Genomic DNA, 24878 nt, shown 5'->3' on the forward strand with positions numbered 1-24878 from the left:
ATGGGCGAAAGGCAGACTACACCCCGAACTGGTCGCCAGCCAGTTGCAGGGCACACACAGACACGGTGTCTGAGCGGGAATCGATCCCACACTGCCCGCACACAACTCAGGCGTGTGTACCACTACACTATCAGTGACTAAACCAAACAGTCTGTCAGCAAGTCATTTTGTCAACCAGCTAGAGACTAGCCTTTCACCTTTCTCCCTGCTCTTACTTAAATATAAATCAATGATTAGTGCAAAACTGTCACTCAAAAATACAATGCACTGTCAAGCTTAAGTACGGATGCATCGGCTGGCCAGAGGTCCGTTGTAGAGGAGAAAAAAAGGGACGCCTTTCAGACGTTGAGTTACTTGCTCGCAGGTTGTATTGTACATGCGGGGCACACACTACACTACAGAACTATATTTGCCCGATTTATTAACTGAACGCTCACTTGCCTGCGCAAATAGCAAAATCGCCGGTGGCCATGTATGTTGTTGTTGTTGTTATTAGACGGCGCGCTCTTGGGAGGAAGCGGAAATGCAGAGGAAACTACGCTGGCTTATATACATCAAAATAAAAAAAAATCAAACATGCCGATTTGAACGTTTTTAACATCATTTTATCCAGAAAATTCAGTTTCGGTTCAAAATCGCTTAATCGAGCAGCCCTAGTCCCTAAGTACCGAATGACATGTTTTGTTGATTTCTTTTAAGAAGAAAGACCACCGTTCTCTTCTGCGATACCACAGCACGGAGACGCCTGCCTGCACAACACTGTAGAGTCCTTTTTTTTTTTTTTTTTTCATGTCCGTTCCCTGCAGTAACATTGTACCCACAGGCATAGTCTGCCCTCTAGTGGTTCAATACAATAATACTATTAATTATGCCACAAGACGCCCATTTCACTGATGAGGGAAAAGGTAGATAGCAATTTTGTTTTGTTAACTCTTAACATTTAGTGCATACCTTATCCCTTTGCACGTGAAGTATGTCCTTGTCTGGGACAGAGCGTAAAAATCTCTCCAAGCCGTCACTCATGCTCATGCAAGTCTTTCGTTCTCCTCCTAAACAACATTGCTTTATTTTGCAATAATTATTTTTACTGCGAAAAAACGCAATAACAACTGAAAACGTAGTGCATTATAATGCAACGGTTTTGCAATAGAACACAATAGTACTGCGTTATAACGCAATCTTAAATATTCTTGTGATTTACCCTGGCGGGCTCTGTCGTCTGGTGACCGACGTTGGTTGTGTTAGCAACTAAATGCTATCTTGGTTGACACTTAAAACGTTGTAAACAATTCAATCCCCTCACGATACTCCCAGCCGGTAATTGGATGGGAATAGGAAATTAGCCAGATAATGAGCTTTAAATAATGTTTCTGAATCATCTGGTCCATCATTCGTCATCCGTCAGCAGCCTGGGTACCCGTCCGTCATCCGTCAATCCATCTATTTTGCTCGTCAATCGTCAGCAAAATGGGCATACGTCAGTGACGGACTGATGGTCCGTCAGTCTGATGGAATGCCTACCTCTGGAATTTTCTTATTGATGAGATCCAAATGATGAGATGATGACTGCTCTTGAAACTTTCACTGAAAGGGAAATAACATACCGTATTGCTTGAATAGAGTGAAGTAGTGTGCTGCATCCAAGTGATCAGGTGTCAATGTTTTGCAGGTAGCAGAGCAGAGTGCCTTGTTAATATTTAATGTAATGTTATTCTACAGTCCTACTTTTCAGACTCATTTTCATCACTTGGCCTGATGTTTATTTTGCACCTGAATGTGTCACTTGTAGCCCTTCAGCCCTGTCCTCCCTCACCATCGTTGTCATCAACAGCAGGCCGACTTGAGTTTCTCTCAGTCCTTTCCATACCGGCTTATGTGTGCTCGGACTGTGTACGGCTCGGGTTGCTTTGAGTCTGCAGCATTCAACACAGGTAATGCTATACAGCAGTGAGCCCCCAACCACCAGGCCAGTACTTTGTACTGGGATCCGTAGATTATGAATCCTTTTTGTGTTTGTCTGTTTTTTGGGTAGTGGAGCCTATCGCTGGCGTCTGGCTAAAACCTTGTACCTCCAAAATAGTCACATTTCAGGAGACCCCAAAACCATTGCTCAACCATTAGCGTTGCATCGTGAAAGAGAGAGAACCATTCTCAACACTTTAGATTGGTCAGTGATGTGTAAAAATATCACCCACGCATGTGGACTGACCAATTGTATAGATTTTTGGAAAGAATACGAAATTCACCAAATGTGACTTAAGAGGTTTTGGCCTGACGCCAGCAATATACAGGTACGTCATGTTCGGGAATACCTGTATATGCAAGAATTTGTCTAGAAATACCAAAACATTCGTTTTCATCTGACAACAGTTTGCTAGCTTAATGCTAGCATATAATGTGAAATACCATTTGACCGGCTAATGAAAATTAGCATAGAAGTAATTATACACTAACATGGGTTTCAAGAGGCCTTCAATGATCCAGGAGAAGGCAATGCCTATAATGTTTGCTTGTTGCTTTAACACACACAGAGCAGCAACACATACAAAAAGCATATCGTCGCTGTCCTGTGAAAAACACTTACCTCCAATTTTGGAAACTTTTTTTATTTTTCACTTTAATGCGATGTCTGTAACGCAGAAACATGATTCATGTAAAAATAAGAAAATGAAAAAAAAATTCAGATAAGTGGTTTTCACATGACAGCGATGATATAACAGCACTCACAGCAATATGTTCTCTGCTCTGTGGGATCAACTATCACTGAGATTAGTAGAGGACCAGCCTCTTCTACCCTTAAAGTGGAGGTCAACGCAAACATTTTTTTTTTCAAGAATATGTTCTATGCAAGCCCACTAGTTGAAACAGGGTATTCTGATAAACATCAGAATAAGTGTTAATCCACTCATTTTTAGCCATCTCTGGGGGTGGCCATTTTTTCTTCTGTTGACTGAAAATGACATCACAACTGCTCACAACGACCAATCAGGGCTCAGATTCAGAAAACAGGTCAGCCGTGATTGGTCGTCGTGCGCGGTTGTGATGTCATTTTCAGTCGACAGAAGACAAAATGGCCGCCCCCAGAGATGGCAAAAAAACGAGTGCATTTTTCTGCTTAATTTATATTCCACAATCGCAAAATTAATCACAATGCTGTGTTTCAACTATTAGGCCTGCGGGGAACATATTCTTGAAAAAAATATGTTTGGGTTGACTTTAAGTCTTTCACCTCTCTTCCGGTACAGTGCTGCTTGGCATGTGGTAGCACATGTGGTACTACACTTTTTTTCCCTAATTTTATATTCATTAAAAGAACTCTTAACACTTGACTTTAGCTTTGTGGGACACGTTAATGTGGATTATACCTACAGAGAGAGCAATTGCCCCGTGTTGTGTTCAGAACCACAAAGTGGATTCAGCTCTCCACGTGCCGTGCAAGGACCCCTGCGTAGTTTTCCAGAAACTGGACCCGGGTGCCGATGAATAAAACATCCTCCCCAAGGGTGACCGGCAGATCTGTTCCTTGCAGACAGATCAGCTGTATAGGCGGTGACACGATGTAGTCACAGCCAAGATCCGCACTGAGATTGTACGCATGTGAGCCAGGGACCGGCAACATGTTAAACACCAGGCAGCACCATGAGCTCCTCGTGCACGACCGGCATCAACAACCTCCCGCACTCTTTGGAAAGCCCTGGTTCTGGCAGCGCAACTGTGGCGCTATGGAGGGAACCCGCAGCCTGGCCCGGGTCATCATGGAGATGCGGGAAGAAATCAGGAAGATGGAGGACCAGAACAGAGCGCTCCCGAAGGACCACAACCAGGAAGTGGACCAACAGCATGAGCAGGCACAGGAAGCGTTTTTAGAGGAAGAGCAGGAAAACCCATATGGGAATCTCAGGAGGAATATATCTGCTCCCATTCTAAAGGGACAAATTAAGGATTGTAAAGGTAGCCAGTCACCCACTCTCCATCTATCAGTCTTTTGTCTATTATCCCTCGATCACACTAAAACAGTTGGGTCAAAAATAACCCAAAATGGGACCAGCCCAATTTTTTAGGTTATTAATTTAAACAGCCTACTGTAAGTAGAATAACACAAAAAATGAAAACAAAACAGAACTCCAAAAATGTGTGGTTTGGGAAAAATAAATAACCCAATTTCTGAGGTGGGTTGTGCCCAACTGTTTTTAGAGTGATAGATGGATGACAGTCAAAAGACCCAACTTTTGGGGTCAAATGAATAACCCAAAAATTTGCATTGATCACTTTTCGACCCATATTGGGTTATTTTTAACGCAGGATTGGCTGCCACTTACTGTAGGTCAATTTGACCCCAAAAATGGGTTAATTCATTTTACTGAATTTAATTTAATTTAATTTAATTTAATTTAATTTAATTTATAAACCCCAAAAGTTGGCTCAAATTGACCCGAGTGGAAGTTGCTCCCTTTATAACCTAAGTAATTGGGTTCGTTAAAATAACCCAAAATTGTAGTTGTTTCATAATGTCGATGCTTCATGAAAGTTAAGACCTTCAGAAAACCTTAGGATTTATTTGGAAGGTGTTATTAAAATTGGCCTGGTCGAAATAGCTTAATGCTTTGAAACTACAATTGTAGTTGGACCATTTCAAATTCACTTTAAGTTCCAAATTGGTTTATTTTTGACCCGACTGTTTTTGGGGTTCATCTATCCATCCATCTACTGTATCTATGTACTTCTACTGTATCTATGTACTTCTATCTATCCATCTCATCCCTCTCACTGTTACTCTGACATGTCAAGTTCTTATTCCTCAGACAACGTTATCATGACAGTGCGAAGGTACTCCATGAACTCCAGCCCACCTGGGGTGCCACCAAGCGATGGTGTAGCGGACCCCTGGGGGCGTCTACAGAAAGAGATAATTGGAGGGAACGACAACCCTAATCACCCCGTCACCAGTGACGTGGCCTCAGCAAGCAACAGCACGTCCCTTCAGGAGTACGTGCACAAGACCAGGTAAACAAGCATGTGTGTTGTTTTTACACTCAATGGACACTTCATTAGGTACGCCAAGCAAGACGAATACAAGACAAAAATAATATTTGGTGTTACTGTGTACCGAGCCCTATTTGTGTGTAAAGAAAAAAAAACAAATGTAATCATCTCCTATTTATCTATAATTATGCCCAAATATGGACATCATACAACTATGTATTAATCTGGAGCAAAAACTAGCCTGAGTTTGAAACACTTCCTATTTTCACTCTTCTTTCAAATTTGTACAGTGTAAAAGAATAATGTGCCGCCATTAGTGGAAGAAAGTGGAATTAAACCAAAATTCAGTACACTTGACTCCGTGAAAAATGAAAACAATTCCACTAATTTTGTCAGTTTCGGAAATTGCAGGAATTAAACTGGCAAGTCGTTTTTTGTTTTTTTAATTGTCGCTAGAGTTGCGAACTTATAGCGACCAGATAGTTGTACTACTTCAGCTACAGTACCATGATGCAAAATTAATGAGCCTGTTTTACAGTCTTTTCTTCATAATTAATTTATTAAATTTTACTTGAACATTTAGTCCCCGATAAAGTGTCCGCTGAGCTTTTGGTCCCTTCTACTTCAAGTCTACGTAATGAAATGTCCACTGAGTTTCTTCTTCACTTCTTTGTCCACCGCAGAGCCAAAGTGAAAACAGTCACATTCCTTCTACCAGTGGAAGACATCTACACCAGCAAACCAGTCCTATCCAAACCTCGGGATTCCACAACCACCGAATTGGTCCCCATAACTGACACAGAGTCGTGAGAGGAGAAAAAGTGGCCACTTGAATGAAGACTTTGATGTCACCTGACCAATTGTGGAAAACCTAAATTGGCTGACTGTCACCTTAGATTTTTTTTGGCATCACGAGTCGATTTGATCACAGTGGTGCAACACAAGTAAATGGCGTCCAGTTACACACTGATAAGACATTTGCACTCATGATCACATGTCCTGTGGTCAAGTGTTTGGGAACCTCACAGGTGACTGCTGTTTTTTTATTACTGGCACTTTAGATCAATGACCAATGTATTATTCACTCTTTTTCCTTGAAGTGAAATAAGAGGGCCCATGATTGACCTCATTGTGGGTAATGTCCATTCACGTACGCGGGGCACAACATTAGGTACACCTGCACAATATTGTGTTTCTTGGGTTTCCTCATTGTTTGTTTAAAGCCCACAAATACAAGAAATAATCAGATTCATGTATATGGGTGCATCTCAATAAATTAGATTAACTGCATTTCAGTAAGTCAATTTAAAAAAACTACAACACAGATTTGATTTTTTGTTGTTGTTTTGGCAATTTTGAGGACTGTAACTCACAGATAAAAGGCAAATTGACTCATTTAAGAAATTCAAATATGAAATAAAGAATCAAAATTATTTATTTTAAAGAATTTAGGTAAGAATTGGCCCTCTGAAAATAATTTTCCAATGCATGAAACAATTGAACTTGGAAATATATTTTCACTATTCAAATTTTGAGATGCACCTGCTTATATGCATCTAATATATAATACTACAACAATACATTATCGCTGCCCTGTGTAAAACACTTATGTCAATTTTTTTCATTTTAATTTTTTACTTGAAAGATGTTTCCGCGTTAGACATCGCATTCATGTGAAAAAACAACAACAAAAATCCAATATTTGAGATACGTGTTTTCCACAGGACATTGACGGTAGCGAAAAAAATCTTAAATAATGCCCACTCACAAATATGTCTCTTTATTTAAGATACAGGCAAGTCACCACTTTATTTAAGATTCAGGCAAGTCACATAGTCAAGTAAAGTCATTAAAAGAATCACCAAGCAACACAAGGAATGCTTCATTTAAAGAGGAAGTCTACCCATATATTTCTCGAGAATATGTTCTACGCAGGCCCATTAGTTGAAACACGGCATTCGTTTTAATTAAGTTAAGAGTTAAGCAGGAAAATCCACCCGTTGTTAGCCTTCTCAGGGGACGGCCATTTTGTCACTTCTGTCAACTGAAAATGTCTATCCCAGCTGTCTTCGGGCAGTAGGCGGGGGGACACCCTGAATTGGTTGCCAGCCAATCGCGGGGCATAAAGAGACAGATTAGTGCTTGGAAGACCGCAATTCCACCGAGATGCCTTCTCACAATCACACCTAGGGGCAATTTAGAGCCTCCAATCAACCTACCAAGCATGTTTTTAGAATGTGGGAGGAAACCGGAGTACCCGGAGAAAACCCACGCAGGCACGGGGAGAACATGCAAACTCCACACAGGGAGGCCGGAGCCGGGATCGAACCCACGACCTCTGAACTGTGAGGCAGACGTGCTAACCAGTCGCCCACCGTGCTGCATATAACATATTCTTGAAAAAAAATATGCTTTGGTTGACTTCCTCTCTAATAACGAGAGACTTTTCAGATACAAATTGAGGTAAGCGCTCCAATGTATATACAAAGTCTACAAAGTGTGTAGCCTTTTTAAAAAACACTGGCCAATGCTGGTAGCAAACATTGAGCCAAAGTGCCAATAAAGAATGCAGTTAATAAGCACTTTAATTAAAAAGGTATCGGATCCAGGCGAGTTGGTCAGATGCAAGTGGCCTCTCAGGTCGAGATGAATCAAGTATTTATCTGTCTTAAAGACGTCTGTAGGGCTTTCATGTCCCTGAGCAGCCTGAGATTGCGCTTGCTTTTCTCTCCTGGCTTGATCGTGCTCACTCTGGGTGGATTCTTCCGGTTTGCCTCTTTTTTGAATTTCTTCATCTATAGATGGTACATGTAAAAGAAAAACAAAACACCCACGTCATTAAATAAAGGACCATGTAACAACTAAGGGGTCGTGAGTGTAAATGTTTGTGTGCCCACCTGTATTTTGTGCTTGTAGAGTTTACTAATCTGCTCTCCTTTGCGTTCCATTTTAAGGAGCAAGGTCTCCTGCTCACGCTCCAGCTGCCTTCTCTCATGCAGAGAAACACTGCGGTCCAGCTCACGCATCAGCTCGTCTTGCTCTCTGAAACAAAACAACATAAAAATGAAGCTATAAAAAGTATACGCACTCGTTTGTTTACTTCCCCTCTTTTACGGTATCTCAAGTTTTTGTACATGTTATAGGTCACAGCAATTACAAAAGTTTTAAAAACATTTATCTCTTTTTTTTATTGTACAAAAACCTGGCAGTTAAACAAGGGTATTTAGACTTGATATTCACTATACAGTATAAGGTATTTTATTTTATTTTATTTTGAACTGCGAAACAAATTGGACAAACTGTATTCAAACTCCTCATGTTTATTAGCGCCCTATTGGAAAGTCGATACCGCAGTCTAATCCACCCGGTTACTCAACTGGATGGAATCATTGAAAGGAAATTCGATTTTAAAAAGATTTGATAGTGACAGCCCTATAAATATTTAATTAATTTGTCATTTTTGAAACCCACAGCATCCAAAATAAAATAAATATAAATTATAAAATACCAATAAAATACTGTAAACATACTGTTTTAATGTAATATTATATACCAAATGCATATAATACAGTACAAATATGAGCTTTATGTAATACATATATAGATTACAGTATATACGTTTTTGAATAAACATTGGACTTATAATTATTTTTATACTACATTTAGTAATAGATTTTATGTACAATACTTATAAAAGTATTAAACCTGAATGCAGTCCAATATTTACAAGACATTATTTTATTACTATCCATTAAAATAACTAAATAAATTTTTTATTCATTTATCAATTTGTTCATTTATTAATAAACATAGTAATAATTTACTATTACTATATCAATGTTATAATGTTTTAATACATATTCAATATAAATATTGTTTACAACCACATTTTACAAACCTGCAAGCAGCAAAAATATATTTTGTCATTTAATAACATAAATTATCTTAAATAATTGTTTTTTAAGGTTATTAAGTAATGGAAGTATTATACAAATAAATTGATCATACAAAACATATGCCGTACATTATCACAAGACGTATGACACTATTATGTATTTTCATTTATATTATTTAGATGGTTTTACATATTTTTATGTAGCATGATTGAATTTAAAAAAAAAAATCTACCCCCTGCATGTTTGCTTTAGTGCATGTAGCAAAAAAATGAAAAAAAGTTAAAAAAAGAAACAAAATCAATGTACTCAAAAACTCACTATCCAGATGTATTATTACTTTGTATTTTCAGTTTGTAAGGTTTCAAAAAATGTTTTTACCAAAAGTGGCAAAAAAAAAAGAGTTTGTTTTTGTAATCAAAATAAACCTCCTCACCAAGATGTATTTTAACTAGTGCTGTCAAGCAATGTGATTTTTTTTTAACGAATGAATCACAAAATGTTCTATAATTGATCGTAATTAATCACATTTTTCAACTACATTTTTACAAAGCTTGGAACAGATATTTACTTAAGTAAAATGAATGTGGAAAAAATATTAAAGTATATTTCAATTCAAAGACTGTTCTAATAGCTATATTTGAATATGGTTCTTTTCCTGTAAAAATACAACTCTTGAACAATACACCAAAGATGTACAACTAATTTGAATTTGGTTTTGCAAAGAACGCAAATTATTTTGGATTTCTCCAATGAGCCGTCGAGCAACCTTTTAAAGTAAAAAGTCCGTCTTGGCCTGTCTTTGCAACAGTGACTCTCCTTCAAATTTGAATGCAAAGTGAGCAGAGGTCAGCTGCCACAGGAACTAAATAAAACTGAGTAATAGTAATAGTAAAACGCTTTATACAATTTAAATTAATCTCCATAGTTAATGCTTTAACTTTGACCTCCCCAATTTTAACCATTTTTTAAAAATGTATTTAAAACATATTTCTAGTACACATAGCAAAAAATTGAATACGTTTATTTTTTTTCTTTTCAATCAATAAAAACGAAACAAAACAATGTACTGTACTCACAAGCTCATCACCCTGAGCTCCTCCTGTAGCGCCTGCAGAAGCTCCGCCAGCTCCCCGTTGGCAGAGGAGGCGGAGCCGGAGGACGCATCCGAGTGGCGGCGGTTTGTCCCGCCCGAGCGGATGGCATTATTGCTGCTGGCGAGGACGCGGCTGTTGCACAGCTGAGGCTGGTGGCGCTTCAGGAGGGACAAAACCGACTGCACGTTGGCTCGGACCGAGTGGCTGCCGCCTACGGACTGCAACAATTGAAGACCATGTTAAAAAGAGGACAGGAAGTGGACAGGACGAGGACACAGTGGGGCTTCTAGCTACCTTTCCGGCCACAAAAGGTACATCGCTGAGGTTCAGTCTGTAGTGAGGTTCACAGTGAGAGGGCTTATTCTGAAAAAATAAAATAAATAAATAAATGATGATGATGGTTGGTCAACAAAGCAACAAATTGTTAGCCTAATAGCCTAATTCCCAAAGTAATTTCTAAATTGCTGTCTTAACAATGAAACAAACCCTAACCCTTATTAAACATTATTTTTTGCTGTATTCATATATTTATTGTTGTAAATGTTAAGGGACTTTTATTCATTTTATATTTCTTTAAATAACTGTCCGATTAATCAATTATCATAATTTATTTTGCCAGATATTGGAATCAGCCTAAAAAAGTAAATAAAAATCTATATCTGTCCAGCATACCTTTAAAGTTCCTTTCCTCTCTTTGGGGTGCGTGCTGGTCCATCGCGGCGGCGAGGCTGATTGCAGCAGGATCCTGTTGGCCTCCAAACCCGACTGCAGCTGAGTGGCGGATGACGAGCATGATGAAGCCTCTGCAGTTGAGCATGTTGCTGCTCATGATAAAAGTCACCTTGAAATCTTGCCTACTGATGTACCTGGTTTGCTTTATCTTGGACCAACTTCCTCTGATGCTCTTCTTCTTGCAGTTTCAGCTCCAACTCGTGAATCTTCACCTGCGATCATGTCATAATCCGTTTACAGTAGTGTGTTTTGGGAATAATTTCTCTAGACCGTGTTAATAATTCATTATTTTAAGTTTTATATATATATATATATATATATATATATATATATATATATATATATATATATATATATATATATATATATATATATATATATATATATATATATATATACATATAACAATGGCGCTTTTGCTACAACACTATGTACAACAGCAGTTTCATAAAAAAATAAAAACAACAATTTAAAAGTATTCTTACAAACATTAAGAAGTTGCTAAACAAATCCAATTAAAACTGTAGTGATCTTTTGCTTTCCAATATACTGTTTTTTTATATTGAATACAGAGCAGTGATTAAATAGCAGAGCCCATGCGAAAGTATCACTGCCCAATTTAGCTGTACGTATTACACACATTAGCATGTAATCTTTAAAAACTGCTGGTTTTTAAACATTTATTTATTTAACTTGCGTGCAACATACTTCCATTGAATCATTTTCTTAAGTACAGCTTTCCTCCCTGTATTTGAGCACAGTGTTAATGTTCAAACTGGAACAATAAACTTTCTTTTTGCTATAAGCACTAAGCAGATTAGTGCTTGGAAGACCGCAATTCCACCGAGATGCCTTCCCATGAGGAAGCAGAGTCTGGCGTCTCTGGGGCGGGCTTTCCTCTGCGGTTCAGGTCCAAATGAGGTGGCTCAGGCATCTTGTCAGGATGCCACCCGGACGCCTCCCTGGTGAGGTGTTCCAGGCATGTCCCACTGAGAGGAGGCCCAGGACATTCTAGAGAGACTATGTCTCCCAGCTGGCTTGGGAATGCCTCGGCATCCCCCAGGAGGAGCTGGATGATGTGGCTGGGGAGAGGGAAGTCTAGGCTTTCCCACTTAAGATGCTGCCCCCGCGACCCGACCTCCACATAAGCGGAAGAGAATAAACTAAGCAGATTATGGCAGAATTGAGATAAAACTCATTATTGGACCTCAGTTAAAGTTGCACTTGATAAGTAAGCAGGGATAAAGTACTGTTTTTATCATTTTTCAAGCGTCATTATTTGCTCATAAATCGTTTCTTTCATACACTAGTGTAGATGACGTGGGGTTGGTGGGTTTTGTAAACCCATGGGCCCTCTTGTGGTCAAACTTCTTCTTTTTTTTAATGTAATGTTGCCGCGGTTGGCCCCTTTCAGTGGCAGGTAGCACGGAGTGTAATGTCAGACTGATTCACTGCAGTGTGTTGGGGGGATATGAGCCCCTTTGACCTCAAAGGCCATGTGGAATACAGCCCAGCTACGCCACTGCAACCATACCTCAGCTTGGGCCTGAGTGCGTGTCAGCCTGAGATATTCTTGCTCCAGTCGAAGCATTTTCTGTAGCGGGATGCGCTCAGATCCCATACTGGCTTGTTTGTGCATGGACCTCGACGCCCCTATGGTCAGCTGAACACAAAACCACACAATCAATAACTTGAAGCAGAACAAACCAGAACCAATTTGTTTTAATTTGTTTTTAGAGTTTTTGAGTTTTTATTTTCTCAAAAATACTTAATTTTAGTTTATTTTGTAATAGTTTTAGCATTAGTTTTACTTGTTGTATACAGCATATGGAGTATTTGCGCAGCGTAACGTTATATTTTGTGTAATAAAGTTAGGTAAACTACAATCCAAAACGACTGATCTTTTTTCTTCTGTACAGCCGAATAGTGACGACAAAATAATACTCTTGAAATGAACCCCCAAAGCACATGCATAAAATGAATGGACAAATACGAAAACGAAGGACACTTCCAGCTTAATTCTAAGATAGTTTATAAATGTAAACTATGATTTCAGTTATAGTAGTTATCGTTTTTTAAACGCAATCTTGTACTTATTGTATATCATTAACATTCTTTTTCCTATTTGAGTTTTAGGTAATTTAATTGTTAATTTTTGCGACCTATAATAACCTTGTCGTGGTATTACAGTGAAGCCGAGCATGTCTAAATTCAGACTTGCCTTCATATCCTTTAAAAGTCTGCAGTATAGCCTGGTCGCAAAAGGTGAACCGATGTAGTTGGGGTTCTAATGGAATAATTGTATATTATTGTACATATGTGATCATATAAAAACATATTGCTTGCTGTAAACTGCTTTAAATTGCGTTACGCCCAAAAACTCAGACATTGACCCATTCACCACTGTACACATATTAACAAATTAATTAGGTATTATTATCATTATATTATTATTTTATCTAAATAAAAGGAGCATTAGGGAAGCAGAACGTTGGATGACCTTGGTGCGCTGGAAGCGACTTTCTCCCCTTTTGCAAAAGACAAGTTCTGTTTTTGTTCTTTTGTCTCCTCTCTCCATTTGGTGCATGTCTACTTGGGTAATTCTATTGGACAACTTTAACAGGTTCACTGTACCTTTTTTGGCCCATGTTGGGATTTAGAAGTACTGTTACTAACCTGCTGCTTGAGAAGGCTCTTCTTCTCTCCTTGAGCATTGTACAACAACTTCCTCATGTTATCCAGCTGACTCTCCAGGTTCAGACAGCGAGACTCTGCAGCCGCAAGTTGAGTGACTAATGCTGCACGATAGTAGAACAATGTGGGGATCAATATCGCCATCACGTTTCCTTCGGTGTCCTCATCACTCTCACTCTGACCTTGGTTGCAGGTGGACCGATTATCTGTCACTCTACCCACGTCCGTCTGGCTAGTTGAGGTCCTCTGGGTCATCCTAGTGGTGTGTGGACGTGGTGTGTCCCTCCTTACGGTGCGGCTGCCGGGCTCTCTGCGTTTGTTCTCCAGCTCTAACCTTCTGATCTTCTCCTGGAGATGCCTCAACGCCGACAGGATGGCTGCACCGAGGTAAAGGGAGGGTGGGGAGAGCAGATGTCAATGCGGCCAAGATATTTAAACAGTGTGGCATCATGTTGCAGTAACCATGGAGCTCACTCTGAACACAGTCCGGTGCACCAATGTATTGATGCAGAAATTCTGCTCAGAAAATGTCAAATAACCTGCACTGTTGGTCTCAGGGTAGCCTTTGCTGGGAGATGGAGGTCGACAGGGGTCATGGGTGTCACCTGATGGGTAGTTGCATGGCCGGGGTGCAGGGTATTCCTTATAGGACGGTAATGATTGGCAGTCACCCGCAGCTCTATTGGGAAGTGGCTGCAACTCCTGTAATCATATTAATATTAGGTCGGGAGTCGGGACCAATATCAAGGATAAAGTTACACAACACATTGCATCGTCACAATCGAATAATTTAAACTGGAAACATTTAAATCCCTGCATTATCCGTTCTAAGATGTAAGAAATATCAACAACGAGCACGATTACAATTTACAGAGTCGAAAAGACCCCATTTAGAGTAGACATAATGGATGGAATTAGCTACCTCTCGCGTGGACTCTACAGCAACAGCAGATGTTTTTGACAAAGTCTCCATGAAGTACAATCGTTCCAAGAAACAACACAAATCACAAATGTATTTAAAAAAAACACACACACAGACAGTTGTTCTCTGATGCTAGCTCAGCTTGTGTAGAAAGAAAACAAAAAGCCAAACGTACCAACCCATGGTTTACAAAAGGATAGGAGTGATCTCTATTAAAGCCTACACCGTCAAATGCGGTGCTGAGTATAGTTGCAGATACTTTTCAATGCTCGTTTGAGCGGTATGTCTTGGTCAATAATTCAAACGCACACTTATAGTTTAAAGAAAATGTAGTTTTCATACGAACAGATATTCAGTAATTCAGACAGGCAGTACTTGAAAAAAGAACTACAATGCCCATGATCAGGATGAGTGAAGGAGGAGGCTGGGTTTCCACGTCTTGCCGGGAGTTTTACGGCATGTACTGTTCTGCTGCTAATAGTGGTGGGTGATTTTTTCTTAAATTGTGACAATTCTTTTTTTTTTTGCATTTAGGCATACGTCAATTAAGCACATTTATCGAACGGTGAACACTTTAATACTAGTAGTTGAGAATAGTTTAGTAACAAATGACTACATAACGCTAGCGCTAGCAATTCGAATCGTCAAGCTCGAACAGTAAACGATACAAACCTAATAATGTACCATGCTTTTGCTAGCATTCTATTTACGAGGTCAAGGCATTATTTAATAGTAACACCTTCTATTACAACAGTTATGTAGCCTGCCACGACTTTCCATGCGAAGTAACTAGAAGGATATGGATTTTTCTCATCACAAGCGTTGAGGGAAATTAAGTTTTCAATTGAAACAACAATGTGCCATATTCCTAATAATATTAAAAAACAAGTCAATAAGAAACATAGCATCAAACGTCTAAAAATAAAATAGAGCAATGATTTTCTTCATTATGTCATTCGAGTCGGGCAGTCCTTCACTGAAGCTGCATGCTCCACTGCCTAGAGATGGTGTCTTGCAGTGGATGCGGTGGACTATCCATTAATGGACAGCGACTGGTTCAGCGTCCTCCTTTCTGTCATAGATGTCAGGTTGTCCAACATATACTCAAATATAATCCAAATACATATGTAGAACTTCGTAATAAAACATAACTGTTTCAGTAGTGTTACTGTGACATTGATCTAATTGACACATCCTCGCTATCATCTGCCGCGTTGGATGTGACTAATATTCTTTGTACGAACTCTAAAATTGAAAACATGTTTCTGTTTGATGACCAATTGTTCTTTTTTATTGTGTTTTGTGCAGCAAGGTCTTCAGTCTAGTGTGCACAGCTCTTTTTGTCGTCGTCATGTCTTCAGACAATGCCTTGTAAGTCCGTTAAAAGTATTCTTTCTTTAAAACTGCCTATGAAATAAGCTGTATTGTGATTGTACTGGTCCTTTGATCGATTCATGTTGAATCTCCCAACGTGTTTATATACAGCTCATGTGCATTGCTATGACTTGAATTATTGTTTATCACTCAAGGGATGATGATGACACCTTTAAGATCCTGATTGCTACTGATATTCACCTCGGATACTTGGAGAAAGACGCTATTCGCGGTGGTGACTCCTACGCCACATTTGACGAGATCCTGAAATGTGCCAAGACAAATCAGGTAACCGTAATACTCCCTTATGAGTTATATTGTCCAATTGGTATACATTTAACTCTGTTTATTATTGTGGTTTTATTTTGCAGTGATGTAGAACACATTGTTAACTTTCAACTTAATTCTAGGGTACTAGAACTCAACTCAAAATGTACTTAACTCTCTTGTTTATCCCTGTTGACTGACAGGTGGACTTCATCCTGCTGGGAGGTGATCTCTTCCACGAGAACAAGCCGACACGCCGATGCCTCCACACCTGTATCACTATGCTGAGAAAATACTGCATGGGCGACTCACCCATACACTTCAACATACTCAGTGACCAGACGGTTAATTTTAACACTACACAGTAAGTCCATCTGTGTGTTTACGTCCACGTCCGGTTCAATGCACACCATGTGATGTTTGCCTCCGTGTATTCAGGTTCCCCTGGGTTAACTATCAGGATGAAAATCTAAACATCTCCATTCCCGTGTTTAGCATTCATGGTAATCATGACGACCCGACCGGGGTGAGTCCCCGCCGGTACCGTTTGTATTTGCCTATCAATGCCACGTGATGGCGGCAAAACATTTTTGTCTATAAGACAAGCTTGACTAAAGGAAGCTCCTCCCCACATTTCAACATAGTTTGTTGGCCACACACTGGCGCCGAAGCTTTAATTTGACAGTAGATAAGCGGGAGCTCACTGTTCCCACGAGATTAGCATGTATGTGTGGTCTAATGTGGCGTTGTTCTCTTGAAGGCAGAGGGTTTGTGCGCATTGGATCTGCTCAGTGCATCTGGTCTGGTGAACCACTTCGGTCACTCACAGTCAGTGGAGAAGATCGAGATTAGCCCCATCCTCTTGCAGAAAGGCAACAGCAAGCTGGCCTTATACGGTCTTGGTATGTGCACGTGGGCCATTCCAGACACTTTTTAAAGTCTTGATGGGTTGTGATCATGTGTGTGTGGGTGTAGGTTCTATCCCTGATGAGCGTCTGTACAGGATGTTTGTCAATAATCATGTGACAATGCTGCGTCCCAAAGAAGACCAAGACGAGTGGTTTAACCTGTTTGCCATTCACCAGAACAGGTGTGGAACTGTTTCATTTGTTAAACCTTTGCAATTTAATGAGCAAGCGAACGCTTTCTTTTACACTGTCTTCGATTAATGCCTTTTGTGTAGGGCTTTTATGGAACGTGTTGCGGCCATAAAATTCTGAGCTAATGATTATTTGCTAAAATCAATAAAGTTTAACAACCCAACCCAAGATGCAGGCTCATGATCACCTCCACATGCTGCGTGGACAGTAAGGCGCTAATGTTGTTGTGCTAACGCCTTTTGTTTTAACGGCCTGAAACTAGTTGTTGCTATTAGCTGTACTGTTATCCTACTGTTAACTGGGGAGGGGAGGGCGGGGCGGGGGGGGGGGGGGGGTCCATGCTTGCCTGATTGCTTGCCCACTGCCAGTTGCCATCTACCTCCCAAGAGTTGACACGAGTTTAGCGTCGCTAAATAGCTAAATAGCGTCCGAAATATAACCAGTTGGGGTTCGTGTGCGCATTTATGCTCTTGTCCGCTTCAGCCTGTGTAATTGGAGAAGCGATCGCTACGGTATTTTTGATTTTGTGGAGGTGATCATGATGAGATCACGTTTTATGTCAATAAATCCAAACTATTGTGCAGAACACTTTTATACTTTTATACTGGTGATCGGTCGCCGTTTTAGACAACAGAACTGACAAACTGAGCAATATTACCACTCTTGGCTCCCTCTCATGACGTAGCCAGCTGAGACCGAAAACATAATATAAGCCACGCCCCAAAAAGGGGCGGGGCAATTTGTCGTAAACCTAATCACAACAAAAAAAGCCCTTAAATCACTACAGAGTCTTTTGAGGTGGGCATTTTAGTACTGATGTCATTTTTACATGCAAACCTATTATATAAGTGCCAATGTTAAGCTCATCCAAGTGTCTCTTAAAAGATTCTCCATCCTTAGTTTGTACAATGAATCATTCTGTCTGCATTGCGTATTCGTGTCCAGGAGTAAGCACGGTCCCACAAACTACATCCCTGAGCAGTTCCTGGATGAATTCCTCGACCTGGTGGTGTGGGGTCACGAGCACGAGTGTCTGATAGCGCCGAACAGAAATGAGCAGCAGCTTTTCTACGTAACGCAGCCTGGCAGCTCCGTAGCCACCTCGCTGTCTCCCGGAGAGGCGACCAAGAAGTAACAAAACACACACACGCAATCACTGAAGGCTGTGTTGGAAGGCCGCAGCAGACAAATGGCACTCTTGATGTGTAGACACATCGGGTTGCTGAGGGTGAAAGGGCGCAGAATGAACCTGCAGAAGATCCCCCTAAAGACAGTGCGTCAGTTCTTTATCCAAGACGTGGTGCTCTCTGACTACCAGGACGCGTTCACAGTGGATACGCCCAATGTTATAAAGAAGGTGGAGAACCTTTGCCACGCTAAGGTACTCACCGTCGAATCCAGTAATTCCCAAATGCTAATGTGCCAAGATCATCAGCGGTGCCGCGGGAAATCATCCAATGTCATTTAATTGTTCTGGAAGTTACTTATTCACGATCTCTGCCGGCGACGTATGTCGAAAAAAGTCTGGTGACTCGTATTTTAAAGCACAACTGTAGCCTATATGTAGTGTTTATTGTGAGATTATTGTTTTAATCGGTGTGCTGTGAGATTTTTCTGTTATACAGTAACAGAGCTGGGCATTCCGTCTGTGACTGACGGGACCGTCTATCCGTCACTGACGGATTCCCATTTTGTTGATGGTTGACGAATGATGGGAAGAATTTTAAAATAGATAGATTAAGCATAGACGGAAACCCCTTTATTTAATCCACCATTCATCTGAAGTCCATCATTAGTCTATTTTTCGCGGCGAGGCTTCGATGGCCGCAGCGAGCGCGGGGAGGAAAATAGTGATATGAAAATAGTTGTTGTTGCTTGTGGGAGAGATTTGTGCAAAGGACCAGGCTGTGAACAAGCTTCCAAAGCGCAGTAGTCACTATTTCTTTTCTGTTCAAATATCATCCAACGAAGGGGAGATATTGAAAGTTTAGCCGGACTCGCCGGTGGACGGCTGCTTAAAATTAAATTAGAAATGGACCGGCCTATAGACGGGTACTATTTTTTAACCCCCCGGAACAAAGGCGAATGATGAACGACAGAATTGTACGAATTGACGGATGATGAATAACGGACACTCAATTTTTAGTAAAATGCCCAGCTCTGTACAGTAATACGAACACCTGCCTTGGCTCATTTAAGGTTGGGAAGCACAAATGTAATCCACAATGATGACTTTAAAATCTTACAGCTCGTTGTCACGTCTGTTTGCTGTGATGATTTGCAGGTCAATGAGATGCTAGAACAAGCCGAGAGGGAACGTTTGGGATGTCAGCAGACCCCCGAGAAACCGCTCATCCGCCTCAGGGTTAGTTTGAGCCACTCCAAAAGCCTTGCTTCCACTCCGATTCCTGCCAGATCTGACTTTTGAACCTACTCCTTAGGTGGACTACACCGGCGGATTTGAGACCTTCAACACTTCCCGCTTCAGTCAGAAATATGTGGACCGCGTGGCTAACCCGAAAGACCTCATTCACTTTCTCCGATGTAGAGAGAAAAAGGAGCAAATCAAAGGTCAAACTGAATATTGTACACAGCAGTGTGGCCCACCATTACCCATGTATTTAATTTGATATCATGTTTTCATTATCATCCATTGGTCGATGCATCTTCCATCCATCCATGCAGCCACCCATCCAACCAGCCATCCATTTTCTATTCTCTTTTCTAGATATCTTAAACACAGCACACAATGCCTGCACAGCAAATATGGCTGATGACGGCGTTTAAAAGAAGGTATATAGTGAATATTATAATGAAAAATAAAAAGGCATTTGGGCAAATAACTCCACGAATCAATGCCAGGTATGCTAATGCAGAGTAAATGAACAATAGGTTTTGAAGAAATACTAAAATTATTCAAGGAAATGAAAGGGGTTAAATATTGGTATGAATTTAGGATTTCAAAAAAGTAAAAATGGAATATTCATTTTGTAGTTTGACACCATTATGCAATGCACATTACTGACACCAACAGGCTTGGGTTGGTTACTCATCTTGGCCAACCTTTTTTGTGTCAGTTTGGATGGTGACATGTAGGGATGTCTCTATCCCAATCGCGTCATCGGAAATCGGATCATGTCATTTTCAGCTGATCGGAATCTTTGGAGAAAGATTGGGTTTTAATTTTTTATTTTTATTTTATTTTTTTTTAAGGGCTACAAAGCAATAAAATAATCCAGACGTACACATATATTGTCTTATTTAAAAAAAAAAAAAAAGGATTTAATGTTTAACTTGGTTCAAGCCACTGCTCCACGAGCAATATAAAAGGTATCATGTTGAGATAGTTTTGTTATTAAAAAAAAAAAAAGAAGACTTTGGATGCGCTCTTTTTTTCTCCTTGATACATTGCCGAGGTATCGGATTGGGACTCGGCAGATCCTGAAAATCAGGTGACTCTGACTCGGGTGCAAAAAATAATGTTATCGGGACATCCCTAGTAGCATGCTATATCTGAATGCACTTGTTTTTCCATGTGTTCTTCGTAGATGAGCTTAGTGTTGACTACAGCAGGGTATTAAAAACAACTGCAGTCGAGGGGCTGAGAGTGGAGGACCTGGTGAAGCAGTACTTTGAAGCCACTGAGCAGGTGCAATACACGCGCACACACAGTCCAATGCATCATCTCCTTGCTTAATATGTTTTCAATGTTCCCACAGAAGGTGCAGCTGTCCCTCCTGACAGAACACGGCATGGGCAAAGCCATTCAGGAATTTGTAGACAAAGATGAAAAAGACGCCATCGAGGAGCTGATCACCTACCAGCTCGAGAAGACGCACCGCCTCCTCCAGGACCGGAGTGTAATCACAGAGCAAGAGATCGACGCAGAGGTCAGCGCTTGGCGTTCAAACAGAAAGTGTGTTCAGCAGCAGCAGCAAGCAAGCTCACAAGTGTGTAATTGTCTGTTTCAGATCAAGCGACTCAGAGAGTCCAAAAAGAACACAGCGGAGGAAGAAAATGAAGTCAATGAGGTTTGTGAGCTAAACAATGACAGGCCTGAGAGGTTTACATCCATTGCACCCCTCCGTTCTCTTTTAAGGCGATTAACAGAGCCAAGGCTCACCGCTTGGAGCGTGGAGAAACCTCAATGGACATCAACATGTCAGACCCGCCTAGCGATGTGGATTCTGACCAAGATGTGGCACCTGCCAGAGGAAGAGGACGAGGGGCCAGAGGGCGGGGACGAGGAAGAGGTGAGTCCTCGGCTGATGACGCAAATATGTATTCTAGTTTTGTTGCTTTGCTAGCAACTATAATGTGGCAAAATACATATAGTGAAACCCACCAATTCGTACAGTAGTTTGCCATTTACAAATTCACATCGTAACAATTTTCCAATGTACAAATTTTTGTTCATTTTCTACTTTGTATAACGCCCCAAGATGCAGAAGCCATGGCTCATAACCATTTCGCCTCTTGCTATCGACTGAAATTGACATCAAGTTGCTCAGGGCTCAGATCACGACCAATCATGTCTCAGCTTCAGAAAACACGTGAGCCGTGATTGGTTGTTACCTGAGCAACTGTGATGTCATTTTCAATCTACAGAAGTGACAAAATGGCCGCCCCCTGTTATGTTTTAAATACGTGTGGATTTTGCTGCTTTACTCATATTCCACAAAGTCAATATTAATCAGAAGGCCACGTTTAGACTGGTGAAGGCTAACATATTATTACAAAGAATTTTGGGGGGTTGACTTCCACTTCCACAGGAAGATTTGTTGAAGCAACTGAGAAACTATAATTCGATGTGCTGAATGTGCATGTACTCGTGCATTTCTGGTTTATTTAAAAAATAAATAAATAAATAATCTGTAAGCCGTTAATGTTTAATAATAATATTGACAGGTGCTATACAAATTGATGGATTGTTAAAGTAAAATAAATAGGCAAAGAATTTTGGAGATAGTTACGTGTTTAAATGCTGGAACTTTATTTTGATTTCATAATGATACACTTCCTACCCAGCAGGGGGCACTCAACATATGCACACCAGCCCTGTTCTTACTTACTTGTGAAGCTGTAAAAATGAGTGGTAGTAATTTAGTAAATAAGTAAAGTAACATTATTGACATATAAAAATAAATTGTACTTCAACTCCTAGCATGAGTTTATATTTTTGTGTCTCTATTTAAATAAGATGTGGTGTATTCAGATTGTTGGATAGTTTGAGTAAGAAAACAACAACATTAGATTACAAATGATCTACAATATACTTTTATTTTAAATGGTCTATCATCCAGGTGCTAAAGGCTCTGAGCCAAAATCCTCTGCACGAGGAGCTTCCAAGAAATCCCTGATGACGAGCCAGAGCAGAAGCATCATGCAAGGTGTGTGAGGTTGTGTGTCACAGTTTAAGATGTGTGCGAGTATGTGTGGATGCTCCAAGTGCACCGTTTGACCTCCACCTGCTTCACTGTTCAGCGTTTCAAGCTCCGTCCCAAAGACCCTCTCGGAGCGCATCAGCCACATCCTACGCAGAAGATGATGTAAAGCAAACACTTAAGACACATAGTTTATGCGTCCACTCTTCTGAATATTGTCTTTCCTTCTCACTTTTTCAGCTAACCATTGATGACTCAGATGAAGACGCACCTGTAACAAAAGCTCGGCCCTCCTCCAAGTATGTTTGTTTGGTTTATTTGGGACGCATGTTCAAATTGTTTTAATTCATGATAGGGAAAATGAATGATAAAAAAATTGTAGGTGAGAGTTCTATCATCCAAATTTGAAGAAAAGAATGTAGGTAATACAAAAGGCGCTTCCGTGTTTAAGAGATGGAAAAATGGAAATGTGGTGGAGCCTTGATGCGCTGAGCATGCACAAGCCGACTGTAAACAATTAAAGTTAGGCTACGGATGATTGTGCCTCTAGTAGTTGTTGCTTCTTTTAGGTACTCCGTTCATTCACACCATTGGCTTATAAAGGGCATGTTCTTTTGTGTTTAAGTCTGGAGATTAACTTGGATGCTAATGTTCTATGACGTTGTCACGTGACAGGCTGACTACCAGATTGCGTTCCAATACATTTGCTCACCTAAAAGTGACACAACATGGTGTTTGTTATGTATCACGTCCAAGGAATTGGCCTCACTGTTCCAATACTTTTGGAGGGAAGTGTGTTAGCATATTATCATGTGAAATCGTGCTGATTTAGGCTAATTTTGCCATGCTGCAAACCTCACTCTGTTCACTTTTTATCTACACACCAGTGTTGTAGATTGCATATGGTATTTTAATATTCCGTTTAACAAACTTTGTTTTAGTAAACTGGTTCTGATATTTCTAGAACAGCCTGTTTGGGCTTTAGAACTGTGTTGTGTCTCTCCGAGTTAAACCTGAATCATTTTGGTCAATGCCAAGTAGCCCATTCTATAATGTATTATTACTTCAAGTCTGAATGTTGTTGATAAAAAATTCAGATCCATCAACTTGGTTGAATTTAACTCTATAAATCATCTCCGTTCTTTATTTTTTTTTGTCTGCCCAAGCCACTTATTCCAAACCTTAGATCTTAAACAGTCCTCTCTCAAACATCTCCAGTTGGTCGCTCGCCTCCTAACTGGAGCTCGGAAGATGGAGCACATAACACCAATTCTGGCCTCCCTTCACTGTCTCCCAGTGCATTTTAGGGTTCAATTTAAGATGCTTCTATTTGTTTATAAGTCATTAAATGGTCTCGCCCCGGTGTACCTTTCCGAGCTCCTCCACTCCTACGCACCTTCCCGCAGCCTCTGGTCTGCGGACCAGGCGCCGCTCGAGGTGCCGAGGACTAAGCACAGCCTCAGAGGGGATTGAGCCTTTTCTGTTGCTGGTACTTCCCTTTGGAATGATCTTCCATAGATTGTAAGGCAAGCGCCCTCTCTGTCCATTTTTAAAACCCGTTTAAAAACACATTTCTATTTGTTGGCTTTTGATCCCACCTAAGACTGACAACATTTCGGCTGTTTTCCCGTGTCTATTGTATATAGTGTTTTGTGTTAATTTATTGATTTCACTTGTTGTATAATGGCTATTTTGTTGTTGTATGTAAAGTGCATTGTTGTAGCTGTAGCTGTTGTGAAATGCGCTGTATAAATAAATTTGTATTCTATTGTATTAAACAGTTGGTTAAAATCAGTGTCTCCTTTGAATCAACCCAGGACCGCGTCAACGTCGTTATTCTTGCGGCAGAGCTCTCAGAGCCAGATGTCCAAAGGAGTAACTTTTGATGACAGTGATGATGAGGTAAACCGTGTTCTACATTTCGTTTTATTATACAGTATACCTCTCGTCTCATGTCAATAAACTTTGCCTTTCCCATTTTCCCACCATCAGTTGTTTATCCCTGTTTTTGTTTTTCCCCTCAATCCAGGATGATCCCTTTAAAGGCCCAGCCCGGCGTGCAAGGAGATAACTACAGCTGCTTCCCACATAAAAGCCCATGTTCTTAATGTTGATTGGCCACAGACTAATGCTGCTCTGCATCTATGTTGTTCTGAGTGCCTCTAAGGTGCATGTCAAGGTTTCCTACTGCTACACAATTACAATGCCATTGTATCATTAAGTAAAATCATTTCAATCTCGTAATTACATCGCTTTTAATGAGTAGATAAAGCAGGAAATATTCTGTAATTAAAATGTTGCACATAAACTTGGATTTATGTTTTTTTTTTTTTTTTTTTTTTTTTTTCAAAATTCAAAACAGTGGGCATTAAATACACGGATGTCCCTGCAGAGAAAAATGTTATGAGACTGAAAATTGAGCTACAGTCAGT

At 40.3% G+C, this 24878-nt stretch overlaps 3 protein-coding genes across 4 annotated transcripts; 2 read left to right on the forward strand and 1 right to left on the reverse strand.

The window, feature by feature from the left end:
• Positions 1-3209: 3209 nt before the first annotated feature.
• LOC147144960 (uncharacterized) lies at positions 3210-8064 on the forward strand. Its single transcript, XM_086035992.1, has 3 exons — positions 3210-3951; positions 4803-5004; positions 5667-8064. The coding sequence occupies exons 1-3, from the start codon at positions 3618-3620 to the stop codon at positions 5791-5793; spliced, it is 663 nt and encodes a 220-aa protein (XP_085892118.1). The 5' UTR covers positions 3210-3617; the 3' UTR covers positions 5794-8064.
• On the reverse strand, positions 6757-14572 carry cep57 (centrosomal protein 57). The gene is made up of 11 exons (XM_086035991.1): positions 14322-14572; positions 13939-14101; positions 13582-13776; positions 13382-13503; positions 12240-12368; positions 10840-10917; positions 10646-10744; positions 10268-10336; positions 9956-10191; positions 7881-8025; positions 6757-7778 (listed from the first exon to the last, which is right to left on the reverse strand). Exons 1-11 carry the CDS (start codon positions 14370-14372, stop codon positions 7635-7637), a joined length of 1431 nt encoding a protein of 476 aa, XP_085892117.1. The 5' UTR covers positions 14373-14572; the 3' UTR covers positions 6757-7634.
• Positions 12788-24754, forward strand: mre11a (MRE11 homolog A, double strand break repair nuclease). Of its 2 annotated transcripts, XM_086035988.1 has the most exons (21): positions 12788-13523; positions 13593-13786; positions 15630-15692; positions 15851-15983; positions 16166-16326; positions 16401-16488; positions 16723-16864; positions 16938-17052; positions 18008-18193; positions 18272-18443; positions 19347-19427; positions 19504-19633; positions 20611-20711; positions 20782-20952; positions 21034-21093; positions 21162-21315; positions 22366-22452; positions 22547-22611; positions 22687-22745; positions 24264-24348; positions 24476-24754. In XM_086035988.1, the coding sequence occupies exons 2-21, from the start codon at positions 13773-13775 to the stop codon at positions 24515-24517; spliced, it is 2109 nt and encodes a 702-aa protein (XP_085892114.1). In that variant the 5' UTR covers positions 12788-13523; positions 13593-13772; the 3' UTR covers positions 24518-24754. The 2 variants fall into 2 exon arrangements, with proteins under 2 accessions (XP_085892114.1, XP_085892116.1); XM_086035990.1 differs by lacking the exons at positions 12788-13523; positions 13593-13786 and adding an exon at positions 14679-14804.
• The last annotated feature ends 124 nt before the right edge of the window (positions 24755-24878 follow it).

Source organism: Filicampus tigris, chromosome 7 (assembly GCF_054856515.1).
Source record: "Filicampus tigris isolate MCC_2025a chromosome 7, RoL_Ftig_1.0, whole genome shotgun sequence".
In the NCBI taxonomy this organism is placed as follows: Eukaryota; Metazoa; Chordata; class Actinopteri; order Syngnathiformes; family Syngnathidae; genus Filicampus; species Filicampus tigris.

Coding starts and splice junctions, on each gene's coding strand:
- mre11a (XM_086035988.1), top strand. Junction 18,444..19,346: donor AGAACCTTTGCCACGCTAAG/GTACTCACCGTC, acceptor GATGATTTGCAG/GTCAATGAGATGCTAGAACA. Junction 20,953..21,033: donor AGCAAGAGATCGACGCAGAG/GTCAGCGCTTGG, acceptor TGTCTGTTTCAG/ATCAAGCGACTCAGAGAGTC.
- LOC147144960 (XM_086035992.1), top strand. CDS start 3,618: ATGTTAAACACCAGGCAGCACCATGAGCTCCTCGTGCACGACCGGCAT. Junction 3,952..4,802: donor ACAAATTAAGGATTGTAAAG/GTAGCCAGTCAC, acceptor CTTATTCCTCAG/ACAACGTTATCATGACAGTG. Junction 5,005..5,666: donor GAGTACGTGCACAAGACCAG/GTAAACAAGCAT, acceptor TGTCCACCGCAG/AGCCAAAGTGAAAACAGTCA.
- cep57 (XM_086035991.1), bottom strand. CDS start 14,372: ATGGAGACTTTGTCAAAAACATCTGCTGTTGCTGTAGAGTCCACGCGA. Junction 10,918..12,239: donor GCACTCAGGCCCAAGCTGAG/GTATGGTTGCAG, acceptor ACATGATCGCAG/GTGAAGATTCACGAGTTGGA. Junction 10,745..10,839: donor TCCAAGATAAAGCAAACCAG/GTACATCAGTAG, acceptor TCCGCCACTCAG/CTGCAGTCGGGTTTGGAGGC.